Source organism: Bactrocera neohumeralis, chromosome 4, assembly GCF_024586455.1.
Source record: "Bactrocera neohumeralis isolate Rockhampton chromosome 4, APGP_CSIRO_Bneo_wtdbg2-racon-allhic-juicebox.fasta_v2, whole genome shotgun sequence".
Taxonomy (NCBI): domain Eukaryota; kingdom Metazoa; phylum Arthropoda; class Insecta; order Diptera; family Tephritidae; genus Bactrocera; species Bactrocera neohumeralis.
The window spans coordinates 12,768,131-12,794,652 of record NC_065921.1 but is presented as its reverse complement, the minus strand read 5'-3'; the positions used below and the strand labels follow the sequence as shown (position 1 = coordinate 12,794,652).

Here is a 26,522-nt window from a genome sequence, read left to right as displayed (position 1 = left end):
CGATTATCTACCAAAAAATTTTAGTGTTTTATACTGTACAGGATATAAAAATGTGGTATTAATGGTATAATTTTTATGCCGTAGAAATTATTTAACAACAAATTCTTTACTCAACGGCTTACAAATTTTGTACAATGCCACCAAAACTAACACTAGCCAAAAACGAAGTACGGATGACCTTGAAAGCAGCAACCAAGGTAATTGGAAATTACTCTTTACAATACTTCGAATTACACATAACTAGCCTTCAAATTCACAATCAGAACTATTTACAACAACACATAATTCTCGCCCAGATTTGTAGGCAAAAAGTAGCTTTCCAGTTCCTGCTCTGTCGCGATTAGCCAAGGGAGATTGGAGTAACAATAACAATCACAGCAGCGGCAAAACAACAACTGCTGCATGTGTTGCCCTAAGAAACAAATGATAAGCACATACAAGTGCACATAGTAAATGTAAGCGGTAAAAGTGTTAAAGATAGCAGTCAACACCAGTAGTTGCAAAAACAAAAGTAAACAGTGCTTTACAACAACATGTTTGTATGTTGCTCATAATTTTAATTGTGTTTTTCATGCCTTTTTTAATTACATACACTTTTTATGAACGTGGAGGGAGGGCTTTGGAAAGGGGAGGACGATTTTTGTAGGGGTTTGGGGAGATGTGAGGCTTCGCAAAACAATAACAATAAAAACAATGTTGGTGACATTGTCACTACCACCTATGTATATTTTGTTTAAATATTGTTTTTGCTATTGTTGTTTGTTTCATATTATTGCTACTTGTTGGCGCTGCCAGTAGCTGTGGTCATCGCTGCTGTTATTGTTATTACCTTATTCATCTGCTATCGGCATTTGCTGCCATAGCCGCTGCCGCTGCCTCTGCTGCTGACGTCTCCGTTGACGCCAGCGTTTTAACTTTCAGTATTTATTGTTGTTGTGCTTTTGCTTTTGCTGCTGCTGTCGCGTTGGCTTGGCTTGTGCGAATTTTCATTGCTGTGTAGTATTTGTTTAAACGTTAAAGCGCACACAACGCCAAGCAGCTCACTGCGGATCAACAAGTGTTGTTAGTTGAATAAATCCTCCAGCAGCGGCGTATTAAAATTCGATTTTATTTTATATCAATAAGACTTTATGTGAAGACGTGCGTGTGTTGTCTGCGAAGCCTGCAATAAGCCAATAATCGCCGCAAAGGTACAAAGCAAATCCCGTTAACTTGAAATTTTAATTAATTTGCGACAAGTGCTTGAAGCAGTTTAATTTAAATAGATAAAAAATATTTGTGGAACGAGTGTCATTTTTGTGGGATTTCTACATAACTATTGAGTGAGAATTATGTTTTTTCTCATTTAAGAAAATTTAAATTTTAGTATTTTTACTTTTTCTTACTTTTCTTTATTATTTTCACACAAATTTTCGTTGCAGTTATGTTTTATGGTATATTTGTATATACTGACATATAATAAACCGCTAATCGATTTATCGATCTACAGTTCCTTATTGCCATGCAAATTGTTGTATCAAAATTTTAAGATTGATTTTTTCAATTTTTTTTAATGTCATTGAAGACTTTTCAAGTGCTAAATTAATGTTTTATTTTAGTAGTTATTAATTTTTGTCACGCGTAATACAGATGCATATCAATTGTTGTTAGCCGATCCCATGCAATAACATAGAAGTGGTTGCTTGAGTACTTTTCTGGCTAGATAATCTCTCTTAACGCTGATAAAAAGCACAACGGTGCTATTTTTGGTAGAATATTGGTATTTCAAGTGCTTCGAAACAATTCTATGGAATGTTGTGGGACTTTTATAAAAAACAAAAACGTCGTTAATTTCGCAAACATTTAACATGTCTTAATTTCGACAAAATCACGTTTGCTCAATTCGTTCATAGACATTTTGCATTTTTGTAAATTTTACAATGTTTGCAATTAACAAAAGCGATATGTTATTACAAACAATAAATAACTAAAAGTTGTAAAAAATTCTTAATGTGTACCCGTTAACGCCTGTTGCTGAAATAAATTTTATTTTAGCGAAATTATTTTAAAAAAACTGGTTTTAGTAACCAAAAAACCATACCAAACCAAACCAAAAAACTTCTAAAAAACTTTGTCTTATTTGAAAAAGGCATCGGAATTTGAACATTTTTGCCTGATAAAAAGGTTGAAATAACTACAATCAAAAGTCCTTACAAATCCGCAACTATTTAGAAACTGTTGGGTCTTGTATTGGAAGATTATAATTAAAGAGTTCAGGATTTTCATCACCGAATGACATCCAATGAGTTGGAAACCGGTATTGATCGTTTGATTTAAGATGTTACATGGGTTTCCTCGGTTAAAAAAACAGCCTTTTTCAACAATTTTTTTCTCATACAAGAAATTAAATTGTTTTATTAGAATTTTTTATTGTTACAATCATACACTATTAACAAAGAAATTTTGAAATTTTTGAAAAAAAACTATTTTAAACTTGGGCATTGCGACGCCATTTGCGGTGACCACTCGGAAAAAAGATGAGCTCGCGTTGATAAGATAACTCCTAACAGGATCATCTAAAGTGAAAACCTTTAAAAAAGAAAAAACTAAAATTGGATTTTTGGCAGACATATTTACAAAAAATTTAAAATTTCAGAGAAAATTTCGCGACATTTTTCTTTCCAATAGTTGTAATCAAAAAAAAAAATTCTTCATCCAAGTCTTTAAGAATTGTATCTCAAAGATTTGTGTAAAATTTCATGAAGATTGGTTGAGTAGTTCTCGAGAAATCTTGCCAACCGACTTCAAAAACACAGTTTCGAGAAAAACGCGTTTAAAGACGACGTACTTAGCCTAGCTAGCCTCGAGCGCTCAAGTTCTCAAGACGGTATCTCCGAAACTATTTCTCGGATCAACTTGAAAATTTAGGACAATAATTTAGAGGTGCTGTAGGATTTTATAAAAAAAAAATTTGTAATAAAAAAAGATTTCTTGAAACCGGTAAACCCATAAAGCCCCTTAAATAAGCAAAGAACTGTAAAAGCGGGTCCTTGAGTGAGGGCTTCAATTTAAAATTTTTAACTTTGTAATACCCTAGAATTTGCTTTTGATGCAATCGTTATAACTATTTTATAAATACTTCTAAAACTTCATGTTGGATATGAATATAGAATTATTTTGAACACATAACTTAAAAATTGTCATCATTGTTTTGTATTGAAAATAAAAGCGCTTCATATTTTTGCGTAGCAAGAAAAGTAGATACTTCAACTAGTTTCGTCGTACACTAATTGCAAAGAAACGTTCATATGACTACATCGTCTGCATATGTCAGGAATGGCTCAGGGCTACATATGTATTCGGCCAATGAAGAATGTCACAATGGCCAGAAGCTTAACACATTATCAGAGATATTTTTTATGTTGTTTAAACAAAAATATGCTCCAAGAATACAGACAAAGTTTATAAGATGTCAAACAAGGCAGTCTTCTTCTATATTCTTTTTGCTTCTAGAATTTCCTTATATATACAATATATATATATATATATTTTTATCAAAATGCTTATAGAATTTGGTGGTTTGGGAATTCCGGCCTGTTTGAAAAATAAAAACATAGCTTTGTAAAGATTATTATCTTCATAATTATTTTTCATCTAAACTTAAAATATATTTAACAAATTTTTCCGACAAATTAAGACCAAGGTAAATAATTTCTAAAAAACAAAATCTACAAGACGAAGGTAAATAATTTTTGAAAATAAAAAAAATTATAGCTGGATTTAACTTCATTTGAAGCGAAAGTTAAAGAAAAAAACAGAAATGAAAATAAGAATAATTTACGGACGAACTGAGGTCTTATATATAGCAATCTACTAGAAAATCCTTCACTTTTTACCATTTGCAAGTGCTTCTACACAGGCCTAACTGTTGTTTAAACCGAAAACAAGTCATGTTTTAATTAACTAGGCATTTTCGCACCAAAAATGTATTTTTAGATCGCACGTTATTATTAAAGCTAATTCAATATTTAACCATTCATATTTGCAAGTAATATTCAGTATTTGTACAATTGCTAAAGAGTTTCTTATCATTCTGGTATGGTTTTCCGTTTCGCATGACGTCTAATCTGTGCACATGCCTACATACATGCAGACGTACATATGTACGTATATCTCTGCGGTTGAACAAATTGGATTTTTATTGTCAAATAGGTGCAGTTTAAGAGCTTGTTAGCCGGTACATATTGTATGGCCCTACATATATTTGTACACACACACATATCCCATACATATTTATATGCAAGAACGAGTGCGCGCTTGTGTTTTTATATAAAATCTATAAAAGCTTATCTTTAAATTTCGCGTGACTACTACTGCTCTAGCTGCAAAGCGGTCAGGTGCAGAGGCACTTCTTTGAGACAACTGTAAATATTGTGCAATGGTGAGTGAGTTGCGTAAGTAATTGCCCCAATGAAAGTAAAAGAAGGAAAGAACGTTAACTTCTTCTACAACGTAGCTATAATACCATTCACAAATGCATATATTATAGCATAATGGGTATAAAAATATATTTATCTCGATTTTGATCGGTTAGTTTATATGGAAGAATAATATCTTCAGAGATTGTAGCGTTGCGTTGAACAATAATCCACGCCAAAAAATTTGTTAAGCTATGTTGTCAAATATAAAAAAATAAAAAAGTTTTTCATACAAGCACTTGAATTTGATAGTTCAGCTTGTGATCCGATTTGAACGTTTGGCATGGCGATCGCAGCACCGTCTTGGGCAACAATCCAACTCAAGAACTTGATTTTAGTAGACTAGTTTATCGGCGTTTTCGACAAATAATCAGATTTTTGTGAGAAATGGATCTACGCAAAATTTCAGATAGATATATCAAGAACTGAGGGACTATTTCTCGTCCAAACGAACGGACAAACAGACGTACATGGCTAAATTGACTCAGCTCGTCACGCTGATCACTTATACTATGTAGCATTTCCGATGCCTCTTCCTGGCTTTTTCGTGGCAAACATAATTGAGAGTATACAAATCGCAAGAAAGAAATGAGCTGTGCTTAAGAGTAAAAACATCAAATATACAATCACTCATGAATTGTATGAATAACTCTCGTAAACGTTGACAAACATAAAATCTTTAAAATGGATGAAGGTGTCAATTCTTATAATGATAATGATTTCCAATTATTTTGAGGGGTTAGTGATGCCTCTATCTTCTCTGAAAGACAACAAACAATATATTAAATTTAATTCAAAATTTTCATTATCATTTATATATACATATCATACATAAATGTATGCATGTGTGTGGCGTCATTATAAATAAATTTAAATTTAAATTCTTATAAAGACATTATCACTATGGAGAAACGTGTCACGCGTGTCACTATCCATTGCTTAATACTTTGTCGTTTGTCGGTTGCTACAAGGCGTAAAAGTGTTAATGAGAACTCAATGAGAACAAATGAGTTTCACAGTCCTCTACTAATTTGTTTATAAATAAGCAAGCAAGTTCAAAGCGTGCAATTGCGGATTGATGTGGCGGCAGTTTAAAGTGGTATTTTTTGTAAAGTTCAACTTAATTCCAGATATGTATGAACAATGTTATATTAATGGATATATGCATATGCATATGTTGATACGCTAAAATGTTTATTAGCAACCACTAATTTTATTAGCATGCCACAAGATACATAAAACATTTATTTTTGGCTGAAATGAACGATGCAATGAGCTTAAAGAAACCGCTAATATTGAAGAAAGAAATGTCACCACAAATGGTTGAGGTTTTTCCTCGCTTTTGAAGCTATGATAAATATATGAATACTATATAAGTATAGGTATGAATAATTTTGATGAAAGAGGAAATGATGTAAACATATATGAAAGTAGGATATGTATTTTTAATTGAAAATATTACAATTTTGTAAAAATATCATTTTATTTCAGAGGAAGTATTAAGTTTTCCACGACGTTTGTAACACCAAGAAGGAAGCATCGAAGATCATATAAAGTATATTAATAAATGATCAGCTTGACGAACTGAGCTGACTTAGCCATGTCCGTCTGTCCGTATAAAGGCGAACTGGTTCCTCAGTTTTTGAAATATTGATCTGATCTGATCTGAAATTTTGCACACGACCTTTCCTTTTCAAGAAGCTGCTCATTTGTCGAAACCGCCGATATCGGATCACTTTAGCTTATAGCTGTCATACAAACTGTTCGATCGGAATCAAGTGCTTGTTTGGAAAACCTTTTCATTTCATGAGTTATCTTCACGAAATTTAACACGGATTATTATCTAAGACAATTATCCAAGCTCCTAAGAAATTGTTCAGATCGAACCACTATAACATATGTCTACCATACAAACTGAACATTTCGGAACCAAGTTATTTTAAGGAGTCTTGTGTAATTCTACCTCGTTTTTACTTGTTTTTAATTCCATTACCTTTATATTTTTATCCCATTGATTTCTTACATCGATACGATTTGAACGATCACTTAAAAATAAACAATTAAATTTTGTACATATTTCCAAACTTTGACAATCTTGCTACCAATTTGTCACAATGCGTTAATGGTTATACTGCTTTTATGTTTTTATAAGTGAGTTATTTAAGGTTATGTATGTACATATGATAACAGCAGGTAAAGACTGAGCTAAGCTCAAGGCTATATTTGCGAGCTTGATGTAATCGTGATTTATGACGAACGAAAATCACTCCTTTGTAAATACCAAAAAGAAAGTTGAAGATGCACATTTAGTGGCAGGGATATTATAGAAGTTTCGAATAGATTAATTCATGAAAATATATCATTTTAGGGACCTGTGTACATAACAGAGCGTATATGTATACCTTGATTCGGTTACTAGAATCTAACTATAACTCTATAATCTAATTAGATAATTCGAATTTTTTTTCTTAAATAATTTGAAAAAATAGTTTCAAAATAACTTCAAAGACAGGTTCGAATCTTCTCATTATGTTTTCTTACAAAAAATTATTAAGTGTGTGATTTGCTGTTATTTCTTTTCTAACTCATAGAAATTTTAGTCACGTTCTGATGACTTTTATAAATGTAGAAAATTTGCATATGCTATATGTATGTTTGTAAGAAAAAAAAGCAAAATACTACGTAACTCTAGAAATGTGTCGCCATTTCAATAAATGGGTTTCAAATGCGTATAAAACATTTTATATAGGCAATTAGACGCACATAAAACCATATTTGCGGCCATATAAATAGACACGCATTACCATACATATATACATACATATTTATATAAGGAATGTATATTTACATACCAACAAATACCCGCCCAACAAATCAACCAGATACAAACTACTCTACGGAGTGGTTTTCAAGCAGTTAGTTTTTCGGATTGTCATTGGATGTTTCTATTGGCAGATTTCTATTAAAAATATAATAGTTCTATACTAGTTCAAACTAGGTAAAAAATTATGACTTCTTTATAAAGAAAAACAACATCTGAACTATTAAATAATATTCATGAACTAATAATATAATATAAAATATGGAAATTTTTAGTTTGATAAACTCAGGTTTTCAAAAGTGAATACCACATAAATATGGAAAAATCAAATAAAATAATATATGATTAAATCTTTCTATAAATGGTAAAGTCTGATGTTTTTCGAACTGATTCCATTTCATTCAAATATTTCAAAATGTAAACTAGTATATTTATGAACTAGTTTGATACTTCACTTTACACTAAACTCCTATGTGGATACCTACTGTACTGGAAGGGTAGTAGGCTCCATGACATTTAACGGCTGTCAAAAATAAGTGATTGACTGATCGATTACTCAATAAATGAATACATAATTGAACGTGATTTGTAATTGCCTATAAATATTGCGATGATTGTCAAAACAAAGCTATTAATTGTTGTGTGGGGATTCAAAATGGCAAAAAAAAAGAAAAGCGTGGCCTTAGATTTAAATATGACAATCAATATAGTTTTTCAAATTTTAATGAGGCCAAACGCAAATTATAATTTCTAATTCATTAGTTTATTCAAAAGCCATTTCTTAGAGTAACAGCGTAAGTTCTCTAAACTTTAGAGGATGACATTTTCTCTTTAGCATTGATAAGTTTGTATACTTTTCAAATTCGCTGCAGACATGAGATACTTACCAATTATTATACTAATCCTTATTGGTTCTTCATATTCATTTCAAAAACACAACTTATCAGGTTTTTTGGTGTCCTTTGAGTAGTCATCGCAGCTCAATTCATTCTCGTTAAAGATTCCCTTGAAAAGAAGACCAACTATTGTTGAAAAAATATATTTAATTTTCAATATCAAATATCCTCAGCTTTTTATGGGTAATCGGCAAAAAATAGTAAGACTTTGTTCATAATCAATCCTCGGAACTGAATGCAATACGAAATATGAAAAGCTTAAAGGCACATGGAGCTAAATCAGGCGAATACGGTGGTTGCGGGATGATATTGGTTGAAAATTTGGTGATTTTGGAACCAATCGTGCTTTCACTTTTCTTAGGCCCAAATGTTCTTTTAAAATGATTTTCACTGATCATTCCGGTATTCCAATTATGGGGTTAAGGAATCTGATTATTAGGCGTCGATTCTCAAGCACCAATTCCTTTATTTTATCCACGCGTTGGTCATCAGTTGATATTGATAGCCGTCGTGGACATAATTCGAAGTCAACTTTAAAAAGTGTTACTATTTTTTGTCCTCAGTGATATATTTATCAAAAGTATCATCAATATTTTTTATAATTTCTACAATCTTCAGGTATTCCCTCGTAGTAAAAAATATATGTCATTTGGCCACCCAAGTGATGAAAAATAAGCTCTTAATACACTCTGTATAGTGCTTTCCAACCATATTTGTACATGTAAAGGCATAAGAGTACTCTCTATCTAAATTGGGCCGAAAACAACTTTTTCTTCGACTCCTACTGCTCAATAGGCTACGGCTAATCTCTTTCTCCAATATACATTTTTCTAAATGCATAAATATGTGCATATACATATATAAAACAAGTGCGCTTGCGCAGCTTAACTTATCGTCGCCTTCATTACGTGTGTATTGTATGTATATTCGCTCAATCTAACTGCTGTGTTACGCTTCAAGTAGCAAATATTTATCTGTAGCAGCTTTTTTGCCTTTATTTACCTTGTTTTTACATCCATCACTTGAATTGATATGAAATGAGCGACTGCTTCCCAATGAGCTAAAGTCACAAAGCGCGACACAAATGTCAATTGCGATTACGTCTTTTGTTGTGCTTCATAGTTCTTAATTACTTTGTAGTAGATACTTTTACTTTTTTTTACTTCATAAGTGATAAACAGAATAAAGAAATATGTATATATGTACATATATACATTTATAACTACATATATGTATGTATAGAAGATATTTTTGCTTTAGCTCTTACTTTTGTTCGCAAATATAATATATCTGTGATATCATATATCTATGTATATATGACATTATACCATATATACATATATATATGTATATATATATCATAGTAAATATACATTTATGAGCGTATGTAATAAACATTGATATTGAAAAGCAAATTCAATTGTGGATCATAAAAATTGAAACATTTATCCGCAAAAAACGTTGAGCGGGAAACAAGTAACTCAAACAAGTCTGGCATTCGATATGTCAGTCTCTGTATTTACTTTTACATACACATACATATGTATTTACAAACTTTTATGAGCATTACATTGCTTGTTACAAATTAACTTGTGGGGGCAACATTTTTATCATTCTGCGATACATTTTTTGAACAATACAATACAAAATTTCATTAGCAAATTTACTTACTCGTGCGTTACGATCGCGTGTTTGCAATTTTTAAACAAATTGCGTAGTACACACATACATACATACTATATTTAGTACATGTTTGAGCACATTCAATGTTTTTAATTTCACTTTGTTTTGTACGATTTTTTTTTAAGTTATTGCTCTTGGTCATGTAGATATGTATGTAGTATCAACAAGTATATTAAAATGCAATTTGAATAACAAAAAATGGAATGATTTACATATTAATTTAGACTGACAATGCTTTAAAAATATATTTAGTCACAGTCATAATTGCCATGAGATCAGTGCTAAGAATTGTGGATGCAAGTGAATGCGAAAATAATTGCTTCAACTTATTAAACGACTGGCAGTGAATGTGTTCTTGGTTGAAAGTGAAACAAATTGCAACATTTTGAAGCGGATAGAGCAGTTTATTGACCTTTTTTCTGCCACGAAGGTCAATTAGTAGAAGACTAAGAGCTAATTGAGGATTCTAGTGGACTAATTTCGTGTTTTTTCAATACTGAGATTGAATGTATCATAAGGATTTGTCAGATTTTCCGTGATTTCTAATTTTACGGTGAAAATTTTGATGTTTTGTAGCTAAATAGTAGTACGTCATCTAAAATGCAGAAAAACGCAACAACAAAAAAATGGAAATTGAGTTTTTTATTGATTACGATTCAATGCGTCATATAGTATATCATAATTTTCGGCTTCCGCTGTCAGATGTAACCAATATATAACCATTTTATAACCAAAACTCAAATTTTGTTTCAATATGAGTGGTTTCTATTATAACGTTTTTCCTTCGCCTGTAAACTTATGAAAAGTGATAGATAATATTTTGCAATTTTATTGACGATATGTTGGTAGTCAGTATGATTTAAAGAGAATTTAGCTCTTGCCCTAAAAATCAAATCGCAATATTAATTACAATTAAATTTTAATTTTAATTGAAATTTAGGGAAAATTGTAAATTTAACATTAATTGTATTCTAATTTTAATTTAACTTCACTTAAAAAAAGTGTATTTAATATTAATTATTTTTTAATTTTAATTTAAAATTTGTTTGACTTTCTTTTTTTAGTTATTTTTAACTTAACTTGAGTTTTAATTTTAGTTTTAATTTTGAATTTAATTTTGATTTTAATTTTATCTCCGCATTAGTTTTAAATTCAAATTAATTCAAATTTTTTTAATTTAAAATTTACTTTTGATTTCAGTCGTTTTATCTGAATATTAATTTAAATTTACTTTTTAATATAATTTTAATTAAATATAATTTTTACTTTTTAGTTGTAATTTTTAATTAAATTATTTATTTTTAATTTTAATTTAAAACTAATTAATTCAGTTCAATTTAAAATTCATTTCAATTTGAAATTTATTAATTTTAAATTAAAATAATTTTTTTTTTATTTATGTAAAATTTACTTTTGATTTTAATCGTTTTTTCTGAATATTAATTTTAATTTACATTTGATATAATTTTTATTAAATATAATTTTAGTTTTTAGTTTAAATTTCAAATTAAATTATTTTTTTTTTAATTTTAATTTAAAATTAATTAATTTCAACTTAAAAATCTTTTCAATTTGAAATTTATTAATTTTAAATTAAATTATTTTTTTTTTAATTTATCTAAAAATTTTGATTTTAATTTAACATTATATTTAAACATAATTTCCATTTTTATTTGTCTTACAATATTAATTCTAGTTGTAATTAGAAATTTTATTTTAATTTAATTTTCACATCACTTTTAAGTTTTTTTTTTCAATTTTACTTTCAATTTAAACATTTCTTAATTACAATTTTAATTATTATTCGCGTAATTATATAAATATATTTATTTAATTTATTTTTTAATTTCCATAATATTTAAATTTAATTATGTTAACTATTTAATTTAATTTTAAAAGTAATTTCCGTAAATAAACAATAATTATGTACAAACATGTACACTCATTTCCCTTTGAACTACATTTCCGCACCAATTAAAAATGCTAAAAATCCGCAATATTGACTCTCTGTAATACTGCATGAACTTCACACCACTAATGGACACGCTTTTAGCACATTCATTCGATATCGCGAATTTCTTATTACAATTTTTTCGTAATAACCACTTTATTTAATAAACTCGCAGATGTATACTCAATTATAACACTTAGAGCCTCGGCGCAAAGTGTTTTTCTCGAGTGCATTCATTCATAGTTTATAGTATTGCCTCCGCTGAAGCTAATTAATCACGAGTGGTAATTGCGATCATTACAACAATTACGCGCGCTTTGACAGCCTGACTCAATGAAAAGGTGAAACAATGTAAATTTGATCTGACATATGCATGCACCCTCGGATTTTTGCCATATTTTTACTTTATTGACTGTCTACGTGAGATATTTGAATGGCATTTCCACTTTGCTCTGCCACCTTTGCAGTGGTGAGAAACTATAATTTAATCGATGATAATACAATTACTGTAATGCAATATGAATCATGTAAAAATGTCGGTGATACTTGAGAATACCTCCGTCTTTTTTAATTGGAAATAGTTAATACATACATATCTAGATTTGTAGATATTTACTCGCCGATAAATATCGTCAGTGAGTTTGGAAAATTTCAACAAATTTGAGACCAATATTGAAATGTTAACTATAACTACAATAAACAGGAAAAATTCTCTGCGATAAATAACTATTATAATGGAAATGAACTAGCAATCCCAATTTTTACACAAAGTTCTATATAGCCTTAACTTTGTATTGAATATCCATACTATTACTCACGCGAACCAAATGACATAACTGGAGTCCTAACAATATATGTATAAATAATATTTTTTGTTTCTTTAATAGATTAAAATTCCCACAAATTGAATCTAACTTTATTTAATTCCATGACATCATGTGTAAAAACACAAAAGCTTGCGCCATTCTAAGAAAGAATAATAATAAAAATATGTACATACATATGTGGAGGTAATTGTTCGTTCTAATTATCTTATTAAGTCAAGGTCAGCAATTTGTTTCATCTGCAGCTACAAATCATAATTTTCAACAACAAATAAATTATTTTACTTAAGGTGTGACTATTAACCATTTTCATAACGAGAATAATAACTCAGTTCTATTTTAATCCAAGAACCGTCATCAAACAACAAAATGAATCAAAAGTAACTTTCAAATTAGTTAGCAAACGAATTTTTTCCCTAGAACTCTTTGGGATCAATAACGTATATTCACAATAAATTGGTAAAATGAGTAGCTCTTTGGAGCACCGTTACCTAGACTGTTGGACAGTTTTAACGTCATATTCATAAATCCACGGCTTTTTACCATTAATGATGTGCTTAGTGAATGTAGGCTCCTCAAGGGTCTTCAAGGTCTTCTTTGGTATGAGTCTAGCATACCGCTTTATACCAAAATTATCCAAAATGTGTTGAGTCGAACCATAAGAGAGAGATCCTCTACTCTCTCTCTGATGCCACCACAATGATTCTCAAACAGTTCTTTTTTAACTTTTTCGATGGATGATTTGATGATTAAAATTTTTTTCTTCTCTAAATCTGAAATATAAAAGGCAATCTGCATCCACTGGTTTGAAAAATTCTTATTACTTTAATTATTTGTTAATATCATAAACACTGGCTTAATATAATATAATTTTATTATTTGTTGATATCATAAACAGTGACTTAATGTAATTGTCAAATTGAACCACAATGACCACACTTTATGACCAATAGTTCTATTTTTATTGAAATGATCGCTAATAATTTAGTCAACCTATAAATTAAGAATAATAGTCATTTTATTTTTATTATCTCTTAACAAGTTTGGCTCAACATTCTTATTTGACGCCTAAATGGGAAAATAGCCTTTTTGGCGCATGCGTACGCGCGCCCCAAAACAATAGCGCCAAATGCGGTGGATGTGTGTCAGCAACATTTGTGTAAACAAAACAACAACTGCCACTTCCACTTCTCACATATATTAAGCGTATCAGCAGCAAACCGCTTTTATGGCTTTTAGTTTCGGTTTCATTCATATCAAAAAGAACAAAAACCAGCGAATGACTTAGTAAAATGCCAACAAAAACAAATACTCACTTTAAATTGATTTAATGAATTAAGCTTATGAGTGAGGTAAGCTCCAGCTGATGATGTTATAAAATTAACTTTTTTGTTTATTTATATATATTTTTTTATTATTGCTTAATTTTGAGTGTAAATAGTTTGAATACATATGTACATACACAGCCGCCAAAGTGCGGTAAACAGTAAAAGAGGCGGATAAATAAAAGAAAAATGGCATAAAGCTGACATTTGCGCCTATAAATTTTTGTCAGCAACAAAAAAAAAAAACAAACAACAACAAGAATAAAATTTAAGCTAGAAACCAAAATAAAATGTGTATAAATGCGGATCACAAACACAAAAGTTAATTAATTTTACTTATATGTAAGTATGTAAGAGCTGTAAGTCATTAGAATTGACCGAGAGTTGTGTTAAAAACTAAAAATAGCCAAACATTTGCGGCGAGGAAAACTTGTTTTCTTGTTATTCACTTTTGTTGTGTTGCTCATGAAATGTTCTTGAGATGATTTCATTTTTTCTGTTTCTAATTTATGTCGTTTTGTTTTGACGCCGTGTTGTTGTAACGCCTAAAATGTTGCCTGCCTTATAAAAAGTTTGTGTGGAAATGGAAAAATTGCCTCTGATGTGTTGATTTAAATTAAAATATATGACATAATTCACTCTGTTGCAGCATTCAAATCTAGTTGAGATCATTAACTCAAATCTTGTGTGTTGTGCCACACAAGTATTGCATACTAAAAGTAAATGTTGATACATAAATGTGGGTATATACGATTATATGGGTCATTGGCAACATTTTGGTATACATATTTAAACACTTAAAATGTCTTTTAACATAGTTGTTTTGATTTAAGATGTCTGAGCTGTAATATCTTACTATAATATTTTTTGTTCAAATGATTTTTGATCCACGTAATTCATTTTTTTATTTATATGTAGTTTTTGAATAATTTTACATGAAAATATTGCGAAGCACTTGCATATGCGCAAGGTGTGCGCGAAGATGGTCCCAAAAGTGCTCACTGACGCCCAAAATTTGTGGCGAGAGGAAGTTTGCCAAGACAATTTGAACATGTGTGAAAGTGACCTCTAATTTTTGATAGGTGACGAGTAATGGATTTTTGAGTATGATTCCGAGATTTTTTTGTTTCCTTGCCTGAAAAGACCGATGAAAGGTAAGCATTTTGAGGCAATAGAGGGGATCCAAGCAGCATTCACCTCGGCTCTCAAGGCTATTCTAAATAATGCCTTCTGTGATGCCTTCAATGCTTGGAAATCGCGCTGGCAACGCAGAATTGACGCAGAGGGAGCCTACTTTGAAAGTTTTTAGAGTATTGAAACGGTTAGTTCAATAAATTTTTGTAAGTCGACTCAGTGCTATTACTTTCCAGACAAACCCTGTGGTATAAATGAATATTTTTGAAACTTGATTTGCCAAATTTGGGTGACATTTATGGAATGTATTGGAACTTCTAGTCACAGAAAACCTCTGAAACTGTTTCTGTCACTATCGAGATTACTTTTATTTATTGAAATTTTATACATAGGTTTGATGTATGAGACACCCACTATGTTACTTATTGCCATTCTACATATCGCACACATAGATATAATTGGTCTAGTGCAGCCTCCTTCAAGAAGTGACTAGCCCCTGTGATATCCGGGTTCGGAGCTCGAAGCTCTTCGTGCTTTTCTACTACTTGATATTTGGTCTCTCGGGGATTTGAAATGCGCTGGGATAACATTAATTAGATCTCTTTGGTCGCAGGAGATTACCAATGAGCTATTAAACGTCAGTAATGTTAGCCTTTCCCTAGTTGTAAGAGTTGTAACCGGTCATTGACCTATCGGTACCCATGCGGTAAGCTAGAGAGTCTTATCGTTTGCCAGTTTTAGAAGCTATTTGGAAGAAGGCGAAGTAGAAACATCTCAACACACGCCTTCTTGATTGTTCTACTTTGAGAAATCAAGGCTTCTGGGACATACTTTCAGACATGTTCCGATCAATAAAACCGATAAGAAATTTTGTATTAGGCTTATAATATCTGATGACAGAATTTTTAGCTTCATAAAGGACTTTATTAGTAGTTCAAGATGATTTCAATCTTGAGGATTAGACATTGAATCTAACCTAGTTCTAACCTTACTCTAGGAGATATATAAATATAATTTGTGTTTTGCTGATATGCGATTGAAAGTGAAAGAAAAGATTGAAAGTAACTTCACCCGAATTAGACGTTTTGAAGCCATTGACTATGTTTATTAATAATACCCAACTTTCGTAGTCAATTTGTTACTATTAACGAAAGAACTTTCTGAGTGGTAGTCTTAAGTGGTTCTTGTTTAAATATTAATTAATTTTCATCCATCAATAACATCAGAAAATTATTTTTTATTCACTCATGTTTCGCCGGTTAGCAGGTGAACTTCATCATACTTTCATTGCGTTTTTCTATAAGACTACATATCTGCAAGGCGGTAACTACTCGTACCCATACCCTCTTTCGTTACACTAGAAAGCTTTTGGAACTTTTATAAATTCTAGCAGATATGCCTGAGAGAAAGAGTTAAGATGCTTCTATGTTTGGGAAAAGATGCCGATTCCGCATTGAGGATTTGCATTTCGGGTAATGTCTTTGTCGAAGCTTTGAAATACTGTTATCTAGTTAAATAAGAAATTAAACGTATTTTCTGATAAAATCCAGACTTTTGTAAGTAGAAACTTTTTCTGATACTAAGGTTAAAAAAGGTTGTTGAAAACTCTTTAAAAGAGACAATTTTTCAATCCGAAACCAAACTTATCAAGAAACTCAATATTAAACAATACTGCCCATTCCTAACCAAACTCTTTTGAAAATGTTGTATAATTTTTGGTGCAAAAAAAATGCATACAATTTGAAATTAATATTTTTACGAGCGACTCATAAAAATTGTTACTCGTAGAAAAATCACTTTTCAAGTCTACTGAGTGCAGTGTATGCAGTGAAATTCACTTTTGCTACTTACTATTAACTGTACTTTTGATGTGCGACGATCAACTGCAATGAACAGCAACCTTGTCGAGTGAAAATTGTGCATGCAAATCAAAGTGAACTGTAAAATTTAGACACATTTGCAAAAGCAAAAAGAAATGTATGCATTTCTGCAGCTAAACTCGCACAACTGGCACGAGCGTTGGAAGACGACACATCCGCAAAAGTCGTTGAATGCAATAAATATGAATGGGCAAGTGGGCGAAAAAGTGTTTATGTGCGATTTTATGTCGTGCAGACTGTCCTACGCCAAACCATAGCGGACCAACAAAGTGACAAAATTGACACGCCTACGATTTGTTGACAGTGACAGTGTTTTGCATAAAATATTCAGCCGATCGGCAGTTGCCTATTTAGATATCGGTAGCTGAACCACAAAATGTAAGTCACGCCTGGTTATAAGCGTTGCCGTAAACGCTCGTCTGTCGATATGTCAATATGTATTGAAGGCGTCAAATAGTCTCGTCTTAGTAATTAACACGGCAATAAAAGTTTGTGCATACAAGTTTGGTGATAGGCACTGCATAGAAAATTATAAACAAACTCAACGTGTGTTTTTATTTGCATGTATGTATGTATGTGTGTATAGTGTGTAATGAAAGCACAGCCGAACAACACTTCTTTATTAGTTTGTTTGCCATTTTAAGTAGCGCTTTTTGAGTTATGCATATTAACGACTCATTAGGAAGCGCTTATGCACAACATTATTATCAGTTTAACAATTTGTTTACAAATACATAAACATGTAAAATTGTTTATTTTTTTCATTTTTTTCAATTTTTTTTTTACATAAATTTTTATATAATTTATTTATATTTTTTTAATTACAGTAAGAGAAAATCACTGCCGGAAGTTAACTACCTACAAAATAGTATTTCGTTGAAGCGAATAACCAGCCATGCCAGCTAAATTTGAATACTCACTGGGCATAGATGAGCTAAAGTCAAAGACGCATCGCCTTTGGCAGGCGCTCATAGCCGAATTTTTAGGTAAATGTGGCTTAAAGAGCTTAAAAATTGCGATTATTTTAATTTTATATAATAAAATGTAATAAAAAAAATATTTTATCAACACTGATGATGTAATGTATTAAAAAAATTTATATATTCATTAAAATACATTTTTTTAATACAATTATTTTTATTTTATTTTATTTATTAAGAAATATATATTTTTTGAAATATTTTTATATTCAAATTATTTTTTTAATATAATTATATTTTCGGTTTATATTTTATTTATTAAAAGTAAATGGTACTACATATAAAAAAATATTTTTATATATTATTATTATTATTATTATATTTTTATTAAACATTATTTGGTTTTCATTAAAAATCAATTTTGAAACTTTTAGGCAACTTCCTCTTGAACTTCTTTGCATGCGGCGCGTGTACCCAACCCGAGGATGGCACGTTTAAGGCGTTCGCTTTTGGCTTGGCGGTTTTCATAGCGATTACGGTAAGCCTAGAAATAATGATGACAATCAACCGGCAATTAATGCAAATATTAAGGAGTGTGTGCGTATAAAGAGACACATAAGTATATATTGATTTTATTACTGTTGATTGTTTGTTTAATTTTTTTCTAAAAAAATCCAAAAAATTAAAAAACAAATCAACAACAGTACATGTACATTGTACAAATTTGGACTGCTAGAACTTTTTTGCCGACAAGCACTTGCATATCCTTAAATGGTTTGCTGCCTAGCTATGCTCGAAAGTAAATTTGTAATGTATGGCAAAACATCTATACATACTTACTTAAGTAGTATGTACATATGTTTGTAGTACATGTACATATCACCGTAAAAATAAGTACGCTGTGTTGTTTGCTTGTTTTCCTTGTTCCAAATTCTGTTTTACGAATAGCAGCATAAATAATTGAAATTGACTATTTTATTTGGTTAGTGCTACCGCTTTGGGCTTACATGCTACAATAATATGGCTAAATATATCCGAAAAGAGTTAGACTATTTTTGGAATCTTTTGCAAGTTTTTGACTAAACACAATTTTTTTAAGCGTCTTTACATTTGAAAAAAAAAATTGCTTTATTTTTATTTTGCTTAGAAAACTGACAATATATACTTGGCTAACAGAAAATGCTTAAACATTCTTTTCCTAACATTTTGTCGGAAAGCAAGTTAAGATCCTAATTCTAAGCAATTTCCTCAGAATTTTAAAGTTGAGTATTCCCCATTTTTCTGAATTTCGAATTTTTCTAACTTCGAAATCATATATTTCGACTTCGAAAAATAACTCTTTAATTTCAAACTTCGAAGCTATTTTTACTGAATTTTCAAATTGAGTTTTCCTCATTTTACTGATCTTCGAACTTCGAAGTCATATATTTCGATTTCGAAAAATAGAGAAATAACTCTTTAATTTCGCAATTTTTACTGAATTTTCAAGTTGAGTATTCCCCATTTTACTAATTTTCGAACTTCGAAGTCAAATCTTTCTATTTCGAAATTCGAAAAATAGAGAAATAACTCCTTAATTTTGAACTACGAAGCAATTTCTACTGAATTTTCTAGTATAGTATTCCTCATTTTACAGATCTTCGAACTTCGCAGTCAAATATTTCTATTCCGAAACTCGCAAAATAGAGAAATAACACTTTAATTTCGAACTTTGAGGTTAAATATTTCGATTTCGAAATTCGAAAAACAGAGAAATAACTCTTTAAATTCTAACTTAATCTCTCGAAAAAATTTATTTAGTCTATCAATCACAAAGGAATTCGGATTTCACGCTGAAAAATCTAGCTCAAAAATACAATTTACATTTCTATATTCCTTTTTTAGTGGCATCAAACTTAATGCAAATTGTTGGAGAGATACATTTAGGAATTTTGTTTGTTAGTTCCAACTTTTTTCTTGCAAATTTACTTGCAAGTGTTGATGACTAGAAATATTGAAATAAAAACTTGTATATTTTGACGTCGTTTCTCATAAAGTCTGCATATACTACGAGTATGTACATAAATATGTATATATTATATACATATTTTCAATGTCTGTTGTAATTTTTTCCCTTCGCCGGTCGCCAAAATTAGCTGCGGTTCATTTCGGCGACAACGAAAATTACTGCGCGAATAAGTAAATATATACGAATATACCTGTAGTATAAATTTATATATATACATTATAAATAATATATTTGGCGGAAAATTAGTTTCTCAGATAAATTTTGTTGCATTTCCCCATAAATCAGAACTTAGAGAATGCCACAATTTTCAGTAGCAGTAGTATTAGTAGTAGTAGTAGAATTTAGACATTAAAATGTATTTAAGTGATAATGAGCGACGAGTGAATTGCAAGGTTTAACTATATGAAATGCAAAATCACAAGTACAAATATTATATGTACATGTGTGTGCTTTTATTTATTTGCAACACCAAAGTAAAAGCGTGTCTATGAACAAGCACTATAATTACTTAATATTATTAGCAGTTAGTAAATATTAGTGCTGATTATAAATAAGTATGCACATTCTTACTATAAAAGTATATAGTACTTCTAACTAGCATTTAAATATTCACTCCCTCAATTATAAATCTTTATAATTTCAATAATTTGCAATATTTTCAGGTTATTGGCAATATCAGCGGTGGTCACGTAAATCCTGCCGTCACAGTTGGTTTGCTAGTAGCGGGACGTGTAAGCGTTTTGCGTGCCGTGCTCTACATCATATTCCAATGTTTGGGCTCCATCGCCGGCACGGCAGCCATTCGTGTGAGTATATTTTGCTTCGTTTTTTGATGCTACAAAAATATGTCTTGTAAATATGTGTTTAATTTTATTATAAATGATTCTTACGCTGTTTTTCAGACCCTCATCGATGAGGTGTACTACAATGGCTTGGGTCACACACATCTATCCCCAAATATTACCGAGCTACAGGGTCTCGGTATTGAATTCTTTTTGGGTCTAGTGTTGGTGCTAACCGTATTTGGCGCTTGTGATGCGCATAAGCCAGGTGAGGTGGATTCAGTTTTTTGTTTTAATTTGAGGTTAGGGCTTATACTCATCAACTTTCGATAGCTTGGTACGACAATCAATCCATGTCTTCGACTGTGTTAATACTTCTGAGATGTACCTCCCCTAAATTAACTTTTTTATACATATTTTATTTTTTCAATTTTGGTAACAAATACGAAAATAACTCAACTTTTACTGAGCACTATAATGAATTTAAGTTATATAACATATATTCTCTGCATTACAGACTCCCGCTACACCGCCCCACTCGCTATCGGTCTCTCCGTGACACTCGGTCACTTGGGCACCATTCGTTATACCGGTGCCAGCATGAATCCGGCACGTACTTTGGGCACTGCCTTCGCTGTCGACAATTGGGACGCACACTGGGTGTACTGGGTTGGCCCCATACTGGGCGGCATCGCGGCTGCGCTCATCTACACACAAGTGCTGGAGAAGCCACTGCTGCAGACCAGCGTTAAAGTGATTGAGGTGTCCGAGAAATATCGGACACACGCTGATGAGCGTGAGGTGAGCGTTGTTAAAACCTGGAAAGACTCAGATTTCTACTAAAAACCAAAAAACAAATCACCAAAAATACAAATAAAAACATAAAAGATGAATTTCCAGTGTTTGATTGAGCGGATAAGCGAAGAGTTGAGTAGAAAATTTAATAAACGCTGCGTGCTTAATTAATGGCGGTTGAAATGTTATATAAAGCATGCTTAGATTATATAACATGCTATCATGTATATAATATATATAATGTGAGCCGAACAATCGAATGCTGGAATTCCGAAAATATACATATATATATATTTATTACTATACTGTTATAAGCGCTTATATGCTGCTACCACACAAAACGCGCATAAAAACTAAAAACTTCAAAATACTAAGCACAGCATCTAGCAACATATCACATACTACATAAATATGTAAATATATATTATACATAATACTTACAAATGCAAAATCATAACACCTTCATAACACATACATACATACATAAACATACTTTTGTGCATACTCCTTTAACTGCTGATCTCATTTGCTTAATTCGCTTATCTTATTTATTTATATCATAGATTTTTGTCTATTAAAACGTGTCTCACCTTTCTTAAAATACAGATGAGAAAACTGGATAGTGCACGTGATTACGCTTAAATACAAATATACCATATACAAAAACAACACAAATAAATTAAATTAATCTGTGTCAAAACAAAAGTAATGATTAAATCGCGTTGAGCTGCGTTCCAATATTTACATATATGTATGTGTGTCCACAAAACAAAAATTTTACTCTGTTGCAACATGTTGCGAGAGTATAAAATTTAAGGAAAAGCAATATGGAAAATTCAGCGAAAGAATTCTGCATATCTTGCATACATTTATAGTACATACTAATTTTTCATTTGTGCCACAACCTGTTGCATGCCACATATCTTTGCAACATTTTGTTGCAAGTAAAAAACAACAGCAAAAGTGAACAGCAATACATTGCTACAACTACAACAACGAATCAAAACACAACGTCGAAAATGACAATAAAGCTACAACAACAACAACCGGCAACAAAGTTTCATTTCAACACAGTCCGGAACAAGGCAAATATAACACCGCAAATATACCAGCATAATGCAGTATTTACATATCTACAATCTGTATTTGTAACTATCGTTAATTTTTTTATAGTCTACTTCCTCCGCTCTTGCAATTGTACTCAAACATTCATGTAATTATTTATGTAAACCAAGGATTTTTGCTAGCTTTTAACAATTTCTATACTCATATATACATACATATTTGTTGTAATTTTAATTTATTTCTTTACATCTAAACTTTTCAGATTTTTGTCTATTTTATTTGTATATGTATGTAAAAGTCTAAAAGTTTGAAAATTCACAATTTAAATAAGTAATACATAAGTGCCTATATACAAAAGAGTATTTTTGCAACAACATAAAACTGCGATTATATCGATATTCGATCATTTAACAACAACAAACTAACAATATGAAATATTATAATTATTATAAAGTACTAATTAAGTCGAAGAAAGAAGTTTGTTGAAGTCAAATTGCTTTCAATAAAAAAATTATAAAATTTAATAAATTTTGTTTTTAATATTCACTTTTATATCACATTTTTTAAACGAAGAGGAGTTTCTTATGCCGTTGTTAGTCTTAAAAAAAATGTTCTTGCAGCATAATTTTAGGCGCCAAAAAGACACACGCTGAATATGTCGTCTATAAGAGATGTGTGTCTTAGCTTAATACAGAATTTTCCATTCACGGTAGTATCAGAGCAGACGTTTTTGAGGTTAACTTTTGCAATTTTAGAAGCAAAACACGCTTTATCTTCGAAGTTATATCAAATAAATAAAATTTCACTCCGTTTGAGACTTAAAAGGGAATCACCTTTATGTAAAGTCTTTGCATATACGCACATTCAAACGGAAATAAAGGCATATATATATATGTAATACATTTTTAGAATATAAAAAGTTCAAAAAATATAAAATTTTCAAGTCATCCTGTGGTAGACCACGTGGTGTATGTCTTTGCTACAGGAACTTGTAAGCACTGATTCAATTCGCAAACCTCTTTGGTAGCTTTTTCGTTAAACAGTTAAAGAGGCACTGTTCGTTTGCTTCATATGCCACAGGAAAAGTCGAGTTTCAAAAAGTATTAAGGGGTACTCTCAGGTAATCACTTAGAAAAATCGATTTTGAAAACATGTAATGAAAAATTCAGACCGAATTTCATAGTATTTGATAAGTTACAGCTCATATGTATCTTGTCTCGAATCATCATTTCCTAAAAAAAAGTATTCAACCGATTGCTTTAAAATTTACATATGTTCTTCTACTCATTTAAAGTTATCGTCCCTACCAGAATTGTTTATTTTCGAAAATATTTTAATATTTTTTTTAAACGATTTTTAACGAAAAAAAACAAGATTTTCATGACTTTTTCGACAATTTTTTTTTAATGAAATTGATTATATTTGGTAGGCAGATAGCCGCAGAACTACTGAATAATAATCCATTCGATTTTTTTATTTCAAAAACGACAACATGAACAGCCGCTATCACCATGACCAGTGAACTACTTTTTTTTGTTGGGGACTACTTTGATTTAAAAAAAAAATATATTAAAAATGTAAAAAATGAAAAAAAAAATTTTTTTTGTACATTTCAAAATACAAATAAAAATATATACAAATATTAAAATGATTGAATTTTGTTGTCGCATAAAAAAATTTTCCTAAAAAGTGGTAAATATGTATGCGTTCACATGAGAGTACCCCCTTAAGGAAATACTTAATATGTATATTCTAAGAATATTTAAAAGCCTGAAATAAAATAGATTACAGATTACTGCAGTTTTAATAGGGTTTTGGCGGGGGTTTCCTGGCGTCTTGCCTAAAGTATTTGGACCGTCTTAAATAAATAATCGCCCAGAAGAGACCAGCTTTGGCCAATAGGATTGGAAATGTTTGCTTGAGGGCAGGCCATACAATAGATAATGAATCAACAGAAGCTTCCGGAGCTTAGTTAGAAGGTTTTTATGTGTACACCTTATAGTGTGAACGTGACACCAAGTGATTACTAAATGTCTCCGTATATGGTGAATGATTTTGCTGGTGAAAATTGCCTCAAGGACTTTTTTAAAATCGATTGCCCTGGCATTTTGCCACGATGGGAGGCAAAATATTTCATAAAACCATGAGATAGACATTATGAAATTGCATGCAAATTAGTTATCGAGCAAGACGGTGCATATTTGACCCAAATCAAATCATTATAAATATGGTAAATAAAGAGAGAGGCTAAGTTTTACCGTTACATTTCCGTCCGTCTAGAGATTATTAATTTATCAGAATTTTTCACGAAAGAGAAAAATTATTCTCAAGCTAATTTTACTATGGTAGTTTTATTTTAAAGCTTTCACTTCAATTCGCTTATGACCCAATCTTATTTCACAGAAGTCTTAAAACTTTTGAGAATTTTGCTATTTGGTTTTGTATTCTCTATAAATCGATTCAGTAATTTCGACTTTTAGAGGTTAAAATTATACCGAATATACACTCAGTCCTTTTTTTACGCGATTATTGGTTCTGCCACTAATCGCGTAAAAAAAGCGCGTAAAAATGGTTAGTTTTCCAATATTAACTGACGAATTGGTTCCGAATATAAAAAATATCGCGTATAACAAAATATACGCGCAAAAAAATATTCAAAAACAATACAATAAGTTTCAAATTTCAGACTTATGATTTATTCATTCATAACAAAATAAAAAATACTAAACAAAAACCATATATAAAAGAGAACAAAATAGAAAATAGGTAGATTTATTGAAAAAACCGTTGAATGCTGTTTAATCACTGTCATTATCCGTAGTGGAAATTATTCTTAGCCGCTTATTTTGATGGCCGGCACTGATATCACTAGAATTTGTATCAGAATCAATAGTAAGAACTATGGATTGATGTTCTGATTGACTTAGCATCTCCGACTGAGTTTGCACCATAAATTCAGTTAATTTTGTTTGAAAGCTTCTTTTGGACCCAATAAATTCCGATGTAGTTCTTTATATCTTAACATGCAGAGACTCAATTCTTTTTGAAAAATTCGTGCACGTTCGGCATCGGTATCATTTGCTACAAAATAATTTTCCAATTCTGCTGAAAGTTTTAGACCAAGCAAAAAACGAAAAAAAGCAATCGCGTTAAAGTGAGAAATTCGCGTAAAAAAAAGGAATTTGCGCTGCAAAAATAACCGCGTTAAAGTGAAATAGCGTAAAAAGAGATCGTGTAAAAAAAGGACTGAGTGTAATTATAATTTTTCAAATATACTTAACGCCTCACCTGCTTAGATTTTCCTGAGTTGAAGCTTTGGTTTTCTAGACTACTACAGTAGATACTGATTACTGAAGTGAAAATTAGATAGTAATGCGTCTACTCTTGTTACAATTTGCTCCTCAAGATAAATGAAAAACTACATCCATATAAAGGATTATAGGCTTCCCCATAACACTTTCAATTAATTTTTCACTGATAACAAAAAAATTTTAAACTGATATTCCATAAAATATCGTTTTCAAAACAAAATAAATTAATATAATTGAGTAATCATAAAATTAGACAACTCTTAACTTTGGTCTGCACAATGTTAATATTAATACATACATACATAATACGTCTGAGCGCTGTTACAGATCCCAAGCAACAAAAGTCAAAAGTTCGACAACTGTGAAATGTCATTGGGTGTACAAATAAGCCACTTAAAAGATAATTTACAATTACAAATTAAGCGATTTATAAATAAAATTGCTGTAAAATCAACTTACATACATATGGATGCGGTTTACAATGAATATGTGGGTATGGAAGTAGCTGTCTCGGCGCTTAGAACTCTACATGTTTGCTTCTAACAAAACATTCTAAGCAAAACCATATGTGACACACAGATATCGATGTACGTATGTTTGTTTGACATGCTACAGCATCCCATTTAGAACAGCGCGCCCCCACAGCACACACATGTTGCCACATGCCACT

General features: G+C 30.9%; 1 protein-coding gene across 3 annotated transcripts; it reads left to right on the top strand.

The window, feature by feature from the left end:
- Positions 1-998: 998 nt before the first annotated feature.
- LOC126755658 (aquaporin AQPAe.a) lies at positions 999-23,069 on the top strand. 3 transcript variants are annotated; one of them, XM_050468389.1, is made up of 7 exons: positions 999-1,190; positions 17,799-17,957; positions 18,326-18,429; positions 20,562-20,705; positions 20,802-20,949; positions 21,199-21,482; positions 22,040-23,069. In XM_050468389.1, exons 2-7 carry the CDS (start codon positions 17,867-17,869, stop codon positions 22,052-22,054), a joined length of 786 nt encoding a protein of 261 aa, XP_050324346.1. In that variant the 5' UTR covers positions 999-1,190; positions 17,799-17,866; the 3' UTR covers positions 22,055-23,069. The 3 variants fall into 3 exon arrangements, with proteins under 3 accessions (XP_050324346.1, XP_050324344.1, XP_050324345.1); XM_050468388.1 differs by having other exon boundaries at positions 1,000-1,190; positions 22,083-23,069; XM_050468387.1 differs by lacking the exon at positions 22,040-23,069 and having other exon boundaries at positions 21,199-21,574.
- The last annotated feature ends 3,453 nt before the right edge of the window (positions 23,070-26,522 follow it).